This window comes from Nannizzia gypsea, genomic scaffold (genome assembly GCF_000150975.2).
Source record: "Nannizzia gypsea CBS 118893 supercont1.7 genomic scaffold, whole genome shotgun sequence".
NCBI classification, from domain to species: domain Eukaryota; kingdom Fungi; phylum Ascomycota; class Eurotiomycetes; order Onygenales; family Arthrodermataceae; genus Nannizzia; species Nannizzia gypsea.
This window is the reverse complement of record NW_003345195.1, coordinates 123,841-140,974: the sequence shown is the minus strand read 5'-3', so window position 1 is coordinate 140,974 and position 17,134 is coordinate 123,841. Positions and strand designations below refer to the sequence as shown.

The following is a 17,134-nucleotide window of genomic DNA, read 5'->3' as shown; positions in this document are numbered from 1 at the left end:
ATATAACAGGCTCGGTTTGCTCTTTCATATCGAATTATACAACGCACAACTATCGCTTCTCTACAGCCTCTTGATACCATAGAACCAGCCATCTACAATGGATCTGACCCATAGCCTAGAGCGTACATGCTCAAAGAGTGACTCTAAATTCCATGCAGCTGTTTTTACGGCTGCCAATAAAGGTAGGACAAAAGTACACCTGGATACTTCAACATGATTGCTTAAAAGTTCTAGACCAGGTATTACACTCTATTACCTATGGCACCCGAAAAGTAGATGGGTCTGGGGATGCTGTGACAGAGGACTCAATGTTTTGGTGCGCGTCTATGACCAAGATTGTCACTGCTGTCGCCGTTATGATTGCCGTTGAGAAGGGGTTAGTAGGCTTAGATGATGACGTTGGAACCATCCTGCCGGAGCTAGCTGAGCCTGAGATAATCGTCGGGTTTGAAGAAGGTGACAACGGTATGTTTGCGTCATCCTGCAGCTGAATATGCAAACTAACCAGGTTACTAGGCAAACCTATCCTTCGTAAGGCAAAGGAAAAAATTACCTTGCGACGGCTATTAACCCACTCTAGTGGGTTCGTATACCTGGCTGTTAATTCATCTGTTAAGAGATGGGCAGAGTACTATAATCACACCGATACGACAGATATAACTTCCAGGGTAAGTGGAATGCAGCCTGACACACACCAGATACATACAGGACTTCGGGATAAGAGAACTTAACCTTCTTTTGTAGGACACATATCGCCTCCCGCTGGCTTTTGAACCAGGAACGTCTTGGGGCTATGGGCCCGGGGTTGACTGGGCTGGGTGTGTCGTCGAAAAAGTTTCGAACCAGAAACTCGGGGATTTTATGCAAGAGAATATATTCGGAAAACTCGGTATGACAGCAACGACGTTCCATCCCGAAAATCATCCCGAGTTCGATGCAAGATACGTTGAACTTTCGCAACGAGCACCAGATAAGAGTCTATCCACGATCCCGGTCCCATACCCAACCCCTGCGAAGGATGATTTGGGTGGTATTGGTTTATACTCGACGCCCAGTGAGTTTATCAGATTCTTGCAAATGATACTTCGCAACGGAGAGAACGTGCTGCGACCTGAAAGCATCAACGCAATTATTTCTCCCCAGCTCGAGTGTAATAAAGAAGTAAACGCAATTCGAGACCGAGGCCCGAAGATCATGAGCCGCCTTGTTAACCCTGGCAAGGTAATTGACATGGGTCTGTCGGCGGGTATCAACTTGGATCGAGTTCCAGGAGCCCGTTACCCAGGTGCCATCTCCTGGACTGGAGCGGCAAACACTTTCTGGGTATGTATTTCCACCTTTCTTCGATTTCTACTTCTTTCTAACATGTTATGTAGTGGTTGGATATGAAGGCTGGTATCTGCGGAGCCCTCTTTTTGCATTCATTCCCTCCTTTTGATATTGCCGCTCTGGACTTACTGGATGAGCTGGAGGCTGGTGTATATAAACTGCAAGGTGCATAGCAACCTAGCAAAGTTGGTAGAAAAGTGATTTTGTGGTGTTGAGTTTAACAATAAATATCGACTAGTTACCTAGGTACCTAGTTAGCCTACCAGGGAAGTTAGCTTAACTAACTTGGCCTCGGCAAGTTTATTGAGACTTCTTCATGCATTGATTGCCAACTACAACTTCACATGCTCGTTTTTGCTTATAACACGCAAGAATTGCTACGTGCATCTATACCATCTGAGGATATAACTGACAAAGACGTACCACCATGACTTCGCCCGACAACCGTAAATCCGTCCTCATAACTGGGTGAGTATCCGCCTTCCAGTTTGATGATATCAGAAGAATTAACATTCTCCTTTTAGCTGCTCACCAGGGGGTATCGGTCATTCCCTAGCCCTTGAGTTCCAGCGCAATGGCCTGCGAGTTTTTGCAACCGCCAGAAACAAAGAGGTGCTTGGGGACCTCGAGGAGAAGGGAATTGAGGCCATGAACTTAACGGTAGACGACGAGCAGAGCATCCTAGCATGCTTTGAAGAGCTCAAGTCTAAGCTAGGCAAAGGGAAAGGACTGGATATTCTCGTCAATAATGCGTAAGGGCTCTATTATTTTAAAAACATGTCGGATTGAGCCTTTTGCTAACATACTGAATACAGTGGACGGAGTACGCCTGCCATTGTTATTTCTACTTTATGCATCCCAAGCTAACCGTATTCATTTCAAAGATTATACCGTCCCAGCACTTGATGTTGACATGGACGAAGTGCGTCAGACGTTCGCAACTAACATTATAGGAGTGATTCATATGTGCAAGGTCTTCACTCCGCTCATCATTGAAGCCAAGGGCACTATTGTGCAGATTGGATCTGTTGCAGGGGTAAGAGATGTTTCCGAAGGGGTTAAAAAGCTGCCTAACAAACTGATAGATGATACCCTATGTTTTCGGCTCTGTATATAATGCCACCAAAGGCGCATTGCATTCATACAGTGACACGCTCAGAGTGGAACTAGAACCCTTCGGGTACGTACAACGGGCTGCAGCCTACATATACCTTGACAAGATCTAAAGTTGACGGAATATACCAGCGTCAAAGTTGTCACTATCATAACTGGCGGCGTTCAATCCCGGATTGCACGTACGCCACGTCGTTTGTTGCCGAATTCTCTCTACCAGCCCATTCGATCCGAATATGATCGAAGAGTTGTGCACAGCCAGGATAATGCCACCCCAAATGAAGCGTATGCTCGCCGGGTAGTGACCCAGGTACTTTATGGGCCAGCTCCGTGGCGTTGGCTGTGGCCGTGGGGTGTAAGCCCGAGAAAATGGGTTTGGGCTGGAAGCAAAGTTACCTCGATTTATCTGCTGTACGGCGCCTTTTTTTGGGTCGGAATCTTCAACTATGCCTTGGGGCGTATGTTCAACTTGGGAAAGTTGAGATCCCGGTCATAAATTTCAGTTAAGGGTATTCGGCCGTCGAGTAACGGGTATGTGGAAGAACAGCGGTGGAGGGAATATTGTAATAAATTTGAAATATACCAACTGTTAAGCTCTGTCTCAAGGTCATTCATAGTCAATATTTTCTCCTCTTACATATCCTTATACATAACTAGTTACAGATTTCCAAAGAAAAAAAGACGAGTCCTTCTATAGATTAACATGTGGCGTATAGACTGAACCCACATTTTACGTGCTAAAATAAAAATAGTGACACAAGATGGAAAGTGAAGGGAAGCAAAAAAGACATATGGACCGATAACTTGAAACAGGGGCCGTGGGTTCACCTAGTGCTCTTTTTCTGCGACAGTAGGAGTGAAAACGGTTAGTATGGCATGTCAGGGATCTGAGAAAGGAGCATACGCCTTGATTGACTCGTTGGGCCTTCCCTCACTCCCGGTGAGAAGGGCTCGGACACACAAGAAGGGAGGGAAAGGATGCAAAAAAAAGTCGCAAATGGTGGTCCGTGTTTTAAATACCGAGGGTGAATTCAACGCCGACATCAATGTCTCTGGCCATCTTGACGACCTTGGAGAATTGGACGGACTTCTCAGCGGCGACCTGGAGATCCTCGATGGAGAAGATCTTGAGGCCAGATTCACTGATCTATAGGAAAGAGTTAGAAAACATGGTAACCTTGCTTTAGCTGCGGGATAGACATACCAAGGCATGGGCCTTCTCCATGTTAGTACCCTGCAGTCTGGCGACGATAGGGGTACGGAGGTTCATCTCCTGGACGACATTGATCAAACCCTGAGCAATGGCATCACATCGCACGATACCTCCGAAGATGTTAACGAAGATGGCGGTGACCTTGGGGTCACTGGTGATGAGCTCGAAGGCAGATCGGATAGCAGCAGGGGTGGCACCACCGCCGACGTCAAGGAAGTTAGCAGGGCTTCCACCGTTGAGCTTGATGATGTCCATAGTGGCCATGGCGAGACCAGCACCGTTGACTTTGGAGGCCGAAGAGTTAGTAAAGTTTCCATGCAAGTTAAGAGTATTAAAGACGGAGCTTACCCAAGCAGCCAATGTCTCCATCCAACTTGATGAAGTTGAGACCGGACCTATGACACAAGTCAGAACTGCAAATGAGCTATGGAAGATCAGAAGTGGGAGCATACTCGGCAGCCTTGACTTCGTCAGCATCTTCTTGGGTGGTATCTCTCCAGGAGAAGACCTCCTTCTGTCTGAAGTCGGCGTTGTCGTCGAAGCCAAGCTTGGCATCCATAGCAAGGACCTGGTGGTCGGAGGTCTCAGACAGAGGGTTGATTTCGATCTGAGTGGCATCCCTCTCCATGAAGACCTTGTAGAGCTTCTTGATGGTCTCGACAGCCTCTGGGACACACTGCTCAGAGAAACCAAGACCGGTGGCAATGTTGTGGGCGATTTCATCAGTGACGCCAGTGTGGATGTCAATTGGGGTGGTGGTGATGGCATCGGGGGTGTCCTTAGCAACAGCCTCGATGTCCATTCCACCCTGGGAGGAGGAGACGATGACAGGGGCCTGGGTTTGACGGTCCATCAAGATAGCGAGGTAGAACTCTCTGCGGGCGAACTTGCGCTCACAGATGTACACGGCGTTGCAGAGACGGCCCTGAGCACCGGTCTGCTTAGTTATCAGCTTGTGGCCGATCATCTGGTCGGCGAACATGCGGGCCTCAGTTGGACTGAAGTAAAGGTCAGTTTAGCTCCGTGACGCCGCAAAGGGCGAGTGCAGCCATTGGGAGAATTGAACACGTACGAGTAGATAACTCTGACACCTCCCTTCAAGCCATTGTCGAAGGTACCCTTTCCACGGCCACCGGCCAAGACCTGGGCCTTGATGACCATGTCCTCACCACCTACATCATATCATCCTCTAGCCTTAGTCTCGGTTTTCCCGATTTAGTCAAATTTAGGTGAGACGGAGGTAAATATACCGATCTTCTTTGCGATGGCCTCAGCCTCTTCGCCGCTGCGAGCAACTTCACCCTTGGGGACACCGACGCCATACTATATAGCGGTCATGGGCGCGTTAGAAAAGCTATGCCTGGCCGGCTGATAAAAGAGAGCTAGAGCTTGAACTGGCCGAATACTGACAGACTTGAGGAGGTTGGCGGAGAGGTATTCGTGTATGGAGAGGTTCCTTCGCTGCGATTGAGCGAATCTGCTGCGAAGAGGCGACTCCTACAGGCATCACAGGTCCGGCATGTTAGCATCGCGTTGCCGTCCAGGCATGAAAGGAGGCCCGTTGAGGGTCAATGGCTGTGGCTCGTTGCAAAGCGGGTGCAGGTAACTCACGACGGCGGATCTGAAAGCCGCAGCAATTGGCTTGCTACGGGCGAGCTTGAACATCTTGAGGAAACGGCTCCGGGCGTCCGAACAAAGAGGATTATAAATACAGGCAAAGAGACGGGCGATGGAGCAGGAGGAGGAAAAGTCGAAGACGATGTTCGGATTTTGTCGAAGGAGCGAAGAAAGTCGAAGTTGAAGTCGAAAAGAAGAAACAAGCAAAAAAAAATCGGAAACGTGGTAAAGCTTGGTAATACGGATACAAATACAACCCGATCTGCTCCGGATACCGCAAAAAAGCTAGCGAGCTGTACTGAAATATCAATACCACAGTTACGGGCCTAGCAAAATGCTTGTTTTGCTTTCTTCGACTTCTGCGATTTTCATGTTGATTTGATATTTGATAATTCAAAGAATTTCATTTACTTGCAGCTATCTACGTCTACGGGAGAGGAAGAAGAAGACGAGGGAGAGAAGATGCCGGCTACGAGTTCAGAGGCAGATGTGATATTCAACAGAGCCAACGTTGCTCTCGCGAGAAGCCAGAGACTGATCGCATCCTGGCTGCCGCCTAAAACCGCTGATGAAACAGCCAACGCAAAGTCTGAGGAAGAGCTCCAGAAGGAGGAAGATGAGATATTCACGGCAGTTCCAGAGAAGTGAGTAGTAGCAGTTGTATTTGTATTCTGTTATTAAGTAACTGTAGAAGGTCTTTAAGCTAATATGTCTTGCGTGCGTTTTTTGGTAGACTCGGCCTGGGAGCTCCTCTTCCTCAGAAAGAAGCTGACGGCAGTATCAAACGAACTGAACTCAGCTCCAACGACAAGCTCCGGAAGCATCTATTAGGGAAAAACTTTCAAAAGGCCGAAGCGTCAAGGCTGAAGAATGCAAGCACTCGAACCAAGCAGGCAGGCCCTGCTCCCAGCCATAAAAATGAAATAATCGAGGAGAGTGACGAGGAAGATGGCAGGTCGGCGTTGGGTAAAGGCAAGAAAGGAAAGAAAGCTGATAGTCAGCCGCCAATTTCCTCGGGGACGGACTCCGGTAGAAAGAAGAGGACCAGCAGTTATTTGGACGAGGTTCTATCCCAGAGAAAAGCGAAGAAAGGGAGAAAGTGAGAGAGCCATCTTTCATCATCACGGTGCATTTCCCCTTGGTTGGCCGGTTTGGAATTTCCTCAATAAATCCTCACAGGTCGTAATCTCACGGCTCTTTTGACTCCTAAGACCCGAGCCAGAACCCGAGATGTTTGGTGGTGGTGTTGGTGTTGAGCCAGGCTCTGTCCTCCCTACCCTGTTTGGCTGAGGCGTCGATTCTGGCTGTAGCTGCAGCTGTAACTGCCTCTCCTGTTGTTGAGCCTGCGTTTCAGCAAGCCTTTTAACATACTGGGTCGCTGTGCCGTTCCGCGAGGGCAATTGATGGCCTGGTGTCGACGCGCCATTTGCCTGCTCTGGCTTCCTGAATGGCTGCAGCAGGTCTTCCATGTCTGGCTTGTGTTCTTGTATCACGCGTCGTTGCATCTGGTTCAGGTCCTGCAGGAATTCGATATTGGTACATTCTCCATCCGCCTCACCAAGCACGTTGAAGGTCACCCATAGGTGTCTCATTTCGTTTCCCTTGGGGAATCTCTCGTAGATCACGGAAGCCAACTGGCCAGGGACCTTTCGCCCTGCCTGATCAAATAGCTCAAGCATCTGCTTCATGACCAGCACCTTCCAGCTTTCTCCTCCTCCCAGCTTTTGGCCAACACAATACAAGGCGATCACTTTGCCATATTCCACATTCGTGTCCACAGTCACTCCAGGCCGCATGTAGGTGCTATAGAGCCATTCCACAAAGTTGGTGAATGTGTTGGAGTCTATATCCCGGCGCCTGACTGGACCTGTAGAGTTCTCTACTTCGAAGAGGCTTGCAAGCCCAGTAGATTCCAGCAAAAACGAATGTACCTGGAATTCCTCCTCGTCTGGTCCAATGATGAACCGGACTGTAGATTTGAACTGGTTCCTATTCATCTTGTCAGCGTATTCGTGTGTATGTTTTTTTTTTTTGGTATGTCCTTCCAGGAGGGATAGCTGGTTAAGTGGTAGGGGAACAAAGCATGTAGCAAGGAGAAAATGTAAACATATAACTACCTAGTAGGCAGTGAATGAAAAGAGAGAAAATACAGACAATGACTTTGTGGGTAAAGCCGTAGCTTCACTAACAGACTCGACAGGCTCAGCAGGCTCAGCAGGCTCGACGGTCTTCTGCCTCTTCTCTGGTATCGCCTTCTGCGCTGCCGCCGAAGTAGACGCCGCTCTCTTCTTCCTTGCCGTCTGTGATGATGTGCTCCTCCGCGGCGCCATCTGGCGCTGACGTTTGGTCAATATCGGCGTTTCACTGTCAGATAAAATGTCATACACACTTGACGGCGAATCTGAAGAGTATCCGTCTACTAGATCGTCCAATTGGCCTATGACATTTGCTCGCTCTGCAACCCTGCTGGGCGGAGTGTGCGAGGACGAGTAGTACCTCTTCACTGGCATGCGGAAAAGCTGGAGTAATAATTAAATAATGCCAAGATTGCTGGATCGTTGCTATCAAACGTATGGCTTATGCAGGCCAAATTGGTAGTTGATGAAATATTTGAATCGAGACTGTAGAAAGATGTAGGATGGGTCTCTCTTTGTCTGCTGAAGATATTTATACTCATGAAGTCTGCTAGTCAGTGAATTTAAGCCTGCTTGCTCGGCAGTAACAAAATAGTGATGGGTGCTGAATATATAAAGAAGCCCCTGGCCAAAAGCTCTCATTTGCACATTGAAAATAAGGATAAAATAGCTACAACTACCTTCCTATGCCATGGTATATGCATGCTTCCGCACAAATGCTGTGTCCATCCAAAAGAGTAAAAAAGAACACCTCCCTCCCGCCATCTGCCCCCCAAAGAGGAAAGAAAGATATATAAAAGCCTAGACTAGGAGCTGTAGATCCCATTCCCAATGGCTTTACTGTACAGCAAACTAAAATGGTACCATCCCGACCTTAAAACACCCTACAACCGTGAAGAGCGAGACTGAGGTAGAGATAAGACAGGCAGAAGGAGTTTGAAATGAATGGAGAAGGGTGGGGTTGAAAGAGAAAGAGAGTGATAATAAGGAGAGATGAGAGGGAATGGAAAAGAGTATGTATATCTGGTATGCCGGGACGAGAAAGCCTGGGTTTGATGGATATAGGGTTTGCTGGTGGTATATAGAAAATGAGAGGGAGAGGGAGACCTCCGCCCATCGATGCATGCCAAACCGAAGAGGGAAGGGTATTGAGATGAGATGTACAAGGAACAAAAGCTGGGTTTTGTGGATGGCTGTAAAGCAAATGGGTATTTTTTTGACTTTTAGAAAAGGGACCGTTGAACGGATCCAAGATGGCTTCTGGTATGGAATAATGATAGAAAGGAATAAACCAAAGAAGAAAAAATAATGAGCATACGCAAAGAAAGAGAAAAAGACTGAGGATAAAGTAGCGCAAAAAAAGTAAACATGAAAGAACTGATATAGTAAGGGAAAGGAAGGAAAGCTGGGCGCATCACTGGAGTCTCTTTCGTTTCCGGTCTTCTCCTAATGGACCATCGGGCTCTTCTGCCCGTTCAGCTGCACTGGACGGGTGGCAGGCATTGACTCTACTGGACGGGGGAACTTGGGTCCTCCTAACGCCCAGCCGTTGTCTGGCTGAGACGGGTCAAGAAAGGGTGGCGTGACATGTCTAGACTGCTGTCCCTGCTGCTGCCGCCGCGGTCCACCGAGCTCATACCGTGCTAGTGCATCCCGGACATGCTGATCAGAGGAATTGGGATTTCGATTTGGTGAAGAAGGCCATTGGACGGATGCACCGGGGCCGTACTGCGAGTTGGGAGAGGGACCGGCTGATGGCGGCCAGCCGTGCTGTCTGATGTCGGCTGAGGTGTGGCGGCGGGCAAGGTTGGGGCCTGGAGGAGACGAGACTGATGCTAGAGGGTGGAGGGTTGATTGATGAGGGATCTGAGGTTTGCTGTAGACTGGTGTTGGGTTTCCGCCGAGAGAGCCCTGACGGTGTGGCGAGATGGTGATATGGGGTGGTAAGGGATGGCGGATTCCGGACGGCCGTCTCCCGTCATCCTGGCAGACCTGGCGTGGGGAGAGCGGCGGAGGGCCGGGGTCCATGGACATGGAGAAGTAGGGCTGTCGTCCTGCCAGCATGGCTTCCTGGGGGTTTTCCAGAGTCCGGATGTAGTCCAGCTGTCGGGTTATTTCTCGTTGCATATTTGCAGCTGGTATAGAATGTTAGCTATACATCTATATACGTCTCGGAGAATTAAGTATGGGCACTTTAACCGACCTTCTTTATGTATAGAATTCTCGGCATCAGGGACCAGGGAGACTATAAAAGACGACATCGTACTTGTCCACTGTTGACGGAGGTAATGTTAGTGAATAGACCCAAACAACAAGGAGTGCTAATGGTATTGTCTCCCACCTGATGACATCTAGCTAGGCCGTCGGCGAGGATATGGCAATGTGAGCTTAGAAGCGCGTTGTGATCCTCCATCCGCGCCAGGCGGTTATGCATGTCATACAAGGATTGTTCCAGATTAGCCATTCTGGGGTCGAGTCCGTCCATGGCGGCTTCAGCGGGAGTACCTGGCTGCGACTGATTTGCCTTGTGGGTCGAGAAGGAGTCTCGGTGAATCAGCGCATGTCTGGAAGCTCTCCGCTTGATGTCTCGGAGGCCAGCAACATCACCCTTTCGAAAGCTGCCGTTTCCGTGTCTGAATTCCCACATTGGCGAGTCCGGCGACCCTGTGTGGAAGACATCGCTCACTTTGTGGAAGCCATACATGTTTAGCTGTCTGACAAATGACGATATATTGGTATGTTTGAAATATTGCCTATACACCAACAACAACAAAAACTGTTGATTAGACACAACACAAACACAAAACCATATATATATGTATGGATCAACTGAAACACACTGATGAGACAAACGTACGATAGAACCTTTGAAAAGTCTGAGGAGGGAGACATGACGAAGCTCTCATTGGAGCTTGACCATGATATCAAATGTTGGATGCTGGGGTCCTGCAGCATACTATAGAAAAGCCGTTAGCATGTCCCGCAACAAACAGTCTCCCATGAGAGGAAAAAGGGGGTCTAACCTATATAGTTTATGAATGAACGCGGTCTGGACGACCTTGGGCTGCTGTCCGGCAGCTGCGGCGCCAATTGGATGGTTCGAGTTCGCAGCTTGCGACTGCGCTGCTGCGTCCATGGGAGAAGTGCCGTTTGTGTGGTTTGCATTGGCATTGGCATTCGCATTCGCACTTGCAGACTCCGGCTCTGCACCGTTCTGGAGCGGCGGAGCCATGGAGGTCGAGGTCGAGGCGGACGGGCTCATGTCCATGGGGTCACCGGGACTGATAGAGTCGTTTGCGGGACCGGGGGGACCTGTGGGCGAGAGAAGTGGTATTGTCCTGGACTTCGTGGCGAGGTCGCTGACCGGAGGCGCATGGAACGGGTTTCGCAAGGGAGGATCAAGCATGCGGTTCATGGTCAGGGCAGAAGCAGAAGGAGAGGGAGAAGGGAGAGGAGGAGGAGCCGAGAGCGCCAGACTGAGGGAGGCCGCCGCGGATAACTAGTCGAGTATGTATGGATGGGCTGTGGAGAACTAAAATCGGCCGGTATCGCCAAAGCTCTCCCAGGGTAGTTTAGCTAGTCGAGACAGTTAAACGGCCTGACCGTTTTACGTCCACCCGCAAGCGAGGACGAAGGCGAAGACGAGGACGAAGACGGGGACGAGGGAGAAAAAGGGAGCGGCCGCGGCTGGAAGAGAAGAAGAAGACGAAGACGACGGGTCGAGTCCGGGGAAGCTTCGCGCAGAGGCGACGGCTTGCAGGGAGACGCAGTGCTTGACTCGAGGGGAGTATACGAGAGAGAGACCTGCCCCCCGGCTGAGTCCTTAACTAAGGGCAGGGTTTACGGGCTGTCGCAGGCCGGCTTTGGGTGGGGGACGGCGATGGACACGCTGGAGCTGGTGGAGCCGTAGAGGGGAAGCAGTCGACGGTATCGCAGAGGAGCAGCCAGGAGCATCGCATTCACGGTGGCAGACGCTGTAGATGCTGCTTGTCGGTGGTGATGCTGGTGGTGCTGGTGCTGATGGTGATGGTGGCTGTAGCTAGTTCGTACTGGCGACGGCGATGGAGGTTTTGCGCAGGAGAAGCTGCAGCGAGCCTTGCAGCAGCAGAGCGGCGGCGATGAAGACGAAGACGAAGACGGCGACGAAGAGGATGAGAGAGACAAAGACAGAGAGAGGACAGAACGGGTCGAAGGGAGGATTCGCAGGACTCGAGGAGCGCTGTTTCAACGGGTTTCGTCAGGGCGAGGATGGTGCTTTTGAGGTGGCCCGTCAGTCAGTCAGTCAGTCAGTCGAAGGGGACTCTTTTTCCTCTAGAAGAGACGAAGAAGACGAGAAGAAGAAGAAGAAGAAGAAGCAGAAGCAGAAGAAGAAAAGAAAAAGCAAAGGAAGACAAATAATAATAAAAAAAGGAGACAGAGAGAGGCGAAGGGGCGGAAGTCCTTCAGGAGGTCTTGGGGCGAGCAACAGCAGAACTACTCCGGGGGCTTTCGTCTGGATGATCTGGATGATCTGGATGTCTGTATCTTGTGTATTATCTATCTTCTACGGACAGAAGAGAGAGTTACGACTTCTGCTTACCGCTGGCATGGCACGCCTGCTCGATGGTACTTTTTTTGACCGACCGACAGGCAGGCAGAGGACTCGACAGGGACTGGGGGTGCTGGCGCTGGCGCTGTACGGGGTGAAGACGAGCCCAGGGATCAAGGGGGCCGCTGCGAGCTGTGCAAAGGAACTATTTATAACAAGACGAACCAGGAGCAGCAGCAGGAGATGAAACAGTCGAGAAGATGTCGAGAAGCGATCGAGAAGATGAGACGAGAAAGTCACTAGCTAGCCAGAAGTACCTCTGGCGATGTAGCAGTCATGTACACCAGTTAGTTATTTAGCTCGTTATACGGGCGGACGAAGCTGAATATAATATTGGTCGGTAATATAACTCGACTAGCTAGCCAGCAGCAGGTAGCAAGTAGCATCAAGCAGCAGCAGCAGGCAGTGGATGGTTATACATCTTCTCCTGCATTTCAGCCTCAATAATCAGTAGGATCTTCTTCCCTTCTCGTCACGTCGTTTCCCCTAGTCTCTGCTACTATTTCTTTTCTCTGGCGCCCGTTTCCCCCTTCTCGCTCTCCCTGCATCCCTGCTCCAGCGATTTGCGCTCGAATGTAGCTAATGGAGCCCAAGAGGCCCTCGGTTTATGGTTTTATTTATGGGTTCATCGTCCATCGGGGGCGCAAAACAACCCGGCATTCCCCTTGTATATAACCCAGCATTATTTGACGTATGTATGTATGTACGTCCATACTGATGTAGCAGGATGTCTTTCCACCTGGGGGCCGTGTGCTGCTGCTGCTGCTGTTCCTGCAGGCCCAACTTCCTCAGAGCCCACCTGCAGAATTCCGTTTTTGCTTCTTCTGTTTCTGCTTCTGTTTCTCTTGTCTGTGTCTGTGTATCCCGTTTTCCCCTTCCTTCGCCTCCCTTGCCTTGGGCTTCTTCTTTCTTCGGCCTTTCGACTCTTCCTGTCTCGACGTTGAGCGGACAGGGGGCTTGTCAGATCGATCAGGCTTGCATTCGCCCCCAATCAGTCAAGTCAAGCCCATCAAATCATAATCAATTCCAACACAGAAAGCCGTTCTTCTTATTGCCATCTGCTATTATTGTATTGAGCGGCTGAGAGAGCTGTGTCTGTCTGCGCCTACTGACTGGTATTCAGCTTGCTGCTGTTAAACATGCATGGAATCGGTGGGTTGGGTTCCGCAGAACTTCTCGAACTGGAAGTAAATTTGGAAGTTTCGAAAAACCTACCCTGACAGACGTGAATCTTGTCAGACCCAGTGTACCACTCCCCCCTTTCGACCCATGGAAATCCAGAAGAGTGCGAGACCACGAATTAGAACAAGAGCAGCCGATCGTGGGGATGGCTTCCGACGCCGTGGGTTCGATCCGGTGGGCTTTTTCTTCTTCTTCTCCCGAGTAAGTAGGTGAGCTGTCACTCACCCCTTATGGGATAGGTCACCTTTTTCTCGTCCCTTCTACCTCCAAAAGAGGCTTGCGATAGGCGGACGCCATCCCTTTGGCCTTTTGCCGTTTTCCTTTTTTTTCCTCTTTACCTTTCTTAATTCCACAAGTCAACTCCCTTTCCTCCTCTCCTTGGGAGCTTTGATGGTTGCACAAATACCCAGCCAACGGCCAGTAGGAACCGCTCCCATCCGAAATTGATATTACCAAAATTTTCTTGGTGCTCCCGTGCAATGGAAAGATTTCAAGTCCTCAATTAGCGATCGGCCTTTCTCAGCTGCTGTAGATGTTTTTTCTCTCCCCCCGCCTCTCTTCAGTCATAATCCCACCCCCCTCCATCGTATCTTGTTGAACTTGACCCACGACCCGTGGCCCTGGGATATGGACCAGGTCGTACGCTCCATCTGCGCAAAACTGTTAACTAATTCCATGCATCGTGCCAATCCAGAACTGGAGATGGTCTATAATAGTCCGAAATAGTGCGAGATGGCGCAGGGGACTGGATTTCCCTTAGGTTATTTATCTTCAGGCTGACATGGGGGCCTTTGTTTTCCTTTTCCCTTTCTGCGACTGCAACCCTCCGGAAGATCACCTGCTTGTTCGACGATGCAGGTATACCCGGGGACGACTCTTTGAAGGGTCAGAACGTAGATACTTATGCACGTTGTCGTAAAAGTGTCACGGCCAACCAGGCTCGCCCTTGACAAAGCTCAAAGCGCGCTGGGCGATTTCACAGGGATCATCCGATCTTGACACATCTTGGCTGGAGTTCGTTCGTCCGTTAGCTCGTTCGCAGCCCTGTGATGCTTTTTGCCCAGACTTGCAGACGGAAAGAACATGGGTTGTTGTTCACGCATTTTCTCCTCGAGTTAGTCCGTCTCTTTCTCTTTATCTTCCTTTTCCTCTTCCATCTTGGGTTTTGTTTCTGTTTCCACAAAATTAATCCTTGTCCCCCAGTCAGGTGGATTGCTTGGGCCCGCGCCTGGAGAAGTTACTCTTCTCCGTGCAAGGGATGTTTTTTTGACATCATCCCAACTCTGCCGAGTCTCTGTACATCTTAACAGCACGAATCACCACACAAGCCCGCAAGACAATGGCTGAACGCAACTGAGCTACTCCGTAATACGAGCGGGGATTTCCTCTGAATGTAACTTGTCACCGTCGTCAGCCCGTCCGAGCTTGCCGTCAGTAACTAGCTGAAGCTCTTTTATTTTTATTTTTTTTTTTTTCTTCTTCTCCCATCTTCCCTTTTCGTTTCCTCCCCATGCAAACGTTAGTTCAACGAAACGGGCTCAGACTTGCTCGAAGCTGCTCCTTGCATAATATTGATCCTTGGAAGTTGCACAGCCAAAAGTACGAAGTGTGTCGTACGGGCCCAGTTCTTAAGATAGTGGCGGTGGGTGGCACTCCCGACGTAAGCGTTGCCTTACTTTTTCGATGCCAAAACAGTCACATAGTTGGCTCGCTGGCTCGTTGACTAACTAGCCTTAATCATCCCTTTATACCGGGGCCATCCTTCATCGCCTTGTCTCAGGAACAGTGCTCAGATGTTCTCTCTCCATATCCGTATTATTTCTGTGGAAGATCTTGTCGACTCAGGTATACCCTGATAAAACTGAAAGCACGGAGTAGTCTCTCCCTTTCTCTCTCTCTCTTATCCCGCCTCCACAGTCTCTTGAGCTATCCCACGCCAGACGCCATTGGGCTTTGTCAGGGAGTTTGCTGTTAAGTAGTAGTACTTGATGTCCATCTGGGCCGGAGACGACGCCATCGAAGCCTGCCACAAAAGCATTGACCACTACTTAGTTGGCTGTCCGTCTCGTATCTCTCCGTGGCGTCATGGCGATCCTGCAGGCATGACCGGCCATCTCGAGACGAAGGCTCAACGCTCCGTCAAGTCCGTCATGCTTGCTCAGAGCCCGTTGACTGGCCTAGTTAGCCTCTTCGTCATCACCAACCCGACTATCTCTCTTCATCTCTTGCTCTTCCTATCTCCTCTCTATCACCGTCGCGTGTCGATGTAGTCAAATGTCTTGCCGTCGCGGTCGTAAATGTCCCGAACAGCTATGCCGACATAGCCTGATTAGATCACTTCTTAGGGCTTGAGCCCTTATCAATCAGCTCGGGCAAAAAAAAAAAGATGACGGGCGCAAAAGATCCATCGCGGCGGCCTCCGCGTGCTGTCGCATGTCCGGTGGCAGAGATATAAAAAAGAGGATTTTTTGCTGTGCCTGTTTGATTCTGTACATTTATTCTGTGGTAACAGGTTCTATAACTATCTAGTTAGTTATATTGTGAAGTCAGGTACGTGAATGGTAGACTCGTTACAACGACTGCGGAGCTGTCATACCGAAGTTGACTGAAGAGGCCGACTGGCGCTTCTGCTCCGCTGTTGTGCCCCTCCGACGAGTGCAATTTTTTCGCCTTTGCATGACTGACTTGCTAATACGTTGCAGTTGATTAATATAGAGAAGACTGGCGCATAGTTGTACAGAGTATACAAGGAAATCAGCCTGCCAGTAGTTACGCCCAGGTATCAGTCAGCCACCATGGTCGAGAAGGTCTACGTCACATACAACCAGGTACGGGAACAGGAGCCTCTGTAGAAAAGAGACCCCCTGTCTTCCTCTTCCCTCAGATAAACCCCAAAGAAGAGGAACAGCTCAGCTTTAGCCTCTCCTTTCCCTCCGCTGTCATACCCTCGCTAGCAGCTGGCATACATACAACCCGAGAGACGGCTTAGCATATGTCTGACAATCTATAGGTGCATAAACTGTGCCAGGCCTCTGCAGGTCACATCCTCGAGAATTTCCGTCCAAACCTCATGATCGCCATCGGCGGAGGAGGATATGTCCCTGCAAGAATGCTAAGGTGCGAAGCAATCAATATACCTAGCTGAGACCCATAGAATCGTCTTTCTCAAATTCTAACTGGGGAATTGCAACATAGATCGTTTCTCAGGAAGAAGGATTCCCCAAACATTCCTATTCAGGCTATTGGACTGTCACTGTACGAAGATCTAGGCAGAGGAGACCCCGAGGAGGTCCCCGGCACCAAAGTCACACGCACTCAATGGCTGGACCTGAGCTCGCTGGAGATGGCCAACCTGATCGGAAAGAACGTTCTCATCGTTGATGAAGTTGATGATACCCGCACCACTCTCGAGTATGCTGTTCGTGAGCTCGAAAAGGATGTTGAACTTGCGCAGCAGCAGCTTGGTCGGCAAGGAGAGAAGACGACCTTCTCCATCTTTGTCCTACATGTAAGCATTCATCTATTCTACAGCTTCGTTCCGAAAAAAAAGGGGGAGGCGGGAAGAGTATAAGAGCTAACATCACCTTTTCGCCATGTAGAACAAAGATAAGCCAAAGAAGGGTCAGCTCCCTCCCGAAATGTTTGCCGAGAACCGATATCTTGCTGCTGTGACTAGCGGAGATGTCTGGATCTGCTACCCATGGGAAGCCACGTTAGTTCCACCCCTTCCCTACCTCCCTCACATATCTATGCTTGTGCCGGAATACTGACTCTTAGCTATAAAGTGATATTGATGAACACGACCGACTAGCCAAAGAGAACCCTCTAAAAGCCACATAAATGACCAAAAGAAAGTATTTAGATTTTATTCTGTCACACGTTACATGGTAGACGCTTTTCTATCTCGCTCCCTCCATTTGCTTATTTGATTTGGAACTCTGGCCTTATCTCATGAAT

The 17,134-nt window shown here is 49.7% G+C and overlaps 7 protein-coding genes across 7 annotated transcripts; 4 read left to right on the top strand and 3 right to left on the bottom strand.

Moving 5' to 3' along the window:
• Positions 1–97: 97 nt before the first annotated feature.
• MGYG_07341 (beta-lactamase) lies at positions 98–1,502 on the top strand (the record flags this gene model as incomplete). The annotated part of the gene is made up of 5 exons (XM_003170047.1): positions 98–182; positions 235–465; positions 517–668; positions 745–1,323; positions 1,377–1,502. 5 exons carry the CDS (start codon positions 98–100, stop codon positions 1,500–1,502), a joined length of 1,173 nt encoding a protein of 390 aa, XP_003170095.1.
• Positions 1,503–1,756: 254 nt separating this feature from the next.
• On the top strand, positions 1,757–2,938 carry MGYG_07340 (hypothetical protein; the record flags this gene model as incomplete). Its single annotated transcript, XM_003170046.1, has 6 exons — positions 1,757–1,797; positions 1,854–2,081; positions 2,145–2,152; positions 2,214–2,365; positions 2,415–2,509; positions 2,575–2,938. 6 exons carry the CDS (start codon positions 1,757–1,759, stop codon positions 2,936–2,938), a joined length of 888 nt encoding a protein of 295 aa, XP_003170094.1.
• A 516-nt stretch (positions 2,939–3,454) lies between these two features.
• MGYG_07339 (succinyl-CoA ligase beta-chain) lies at positions 3,455–5,320 on the bottom strand (the record flags this gene model as incomplete). Its single annotated transcript, XM_003170045.1, has 8 exons — positions 3,455–3,589; positions 3,647–3,939; positions 4,004–4,050; positions 4,108–4,653; positions 4,728–4,827; positions 4,906–4,978; positions 5,066–5,152; positions 5,267–5,320. The coding sequence occupies 8 exons, from the start codon at positions 5,318–5,320 to the stop codon at positions 3,455–3,457; spliced, it is 1,335 nt and encodes a 444-aa protein (XP_003170093.1).
• Positions 5,321–5,734: 414 nt separating this feature from the next.
• Positions 5,735–6,375, top strand: MGYG_07338 (hypothetical protein; the record flags this gene model as incomplete). Its single annotated transcript, XM_003170044.1, has 2 exons — positions 5,735–5,916; positions 6,006–6,375. 2 exons carry the CDS (start codon positions 5,735–5,737, stop codon positions 6,373–6,375), a joined length of 552 nt encoding a protein of 183 aa, XP_003170092.1.
• Positions 6,376–6,393: 18 nt separating this feature from the next.
• MGYG_09148 (hypothetical protein) lies at positions 6,394–7,782 on the bottom strand (the record flags this gene model as incomplete). The annotated part of the gene is made up of 2 exons (XM_003170043.1): positions 6,394–7,261; positions 7,427–7,782. 2 exons carry the CDS (start codon positions 7,780–7,782, stop codon positions 6,394–6,396), a joined length of 1,224 nt encoding a protein of 407 aa, XP_003170091.1.
• Positions 7,783–8,853: 1,071 nt separating this feature from the next.
• Positions 8,854–10,822, bottom strand: MGYG_07335 (hypothetical protein; the record flags this gene model as incomplete). Its single annotated transcript, XM_003170042.1, has 5 exons — positions 8,854–9,542; positions 9,611–9,680; positions 9,749–10,160; positions 10,265–10,363; positions 10,431–10,822. 5 exons carry the CDS (start codon positions 10,820–10,822, stop codon positions 8,854–8,856), a joined length of 1,662 nt encoding a protein of 553 aa, XP_003170090.1.
• A 5,150-nt stretch (positions 10,823–15,972) lies between these two features.
• Positions 15,973–17,017, top strand: MGYG_07333 (xanthine phosphoribosyltransferase 1; the record flags this gene model as incomplete). The annotated part of the gene is made up of 5 exons (XM_003170041.1): positions 15,973–16,005; positions 16,188–16,294; positions 16,373–16,685; positions 16,777–16,889; positions 16,963–17,017. 5 exons carry the CDS (start codon positions 15,973–15,975, stop codon positions 17,015–17,017), a joined length of 621 nt encoding a protein of 206 aa, XP_003170089.1.
• Positions 17,018–17,134: the final 117 nt, after the last annotated feature.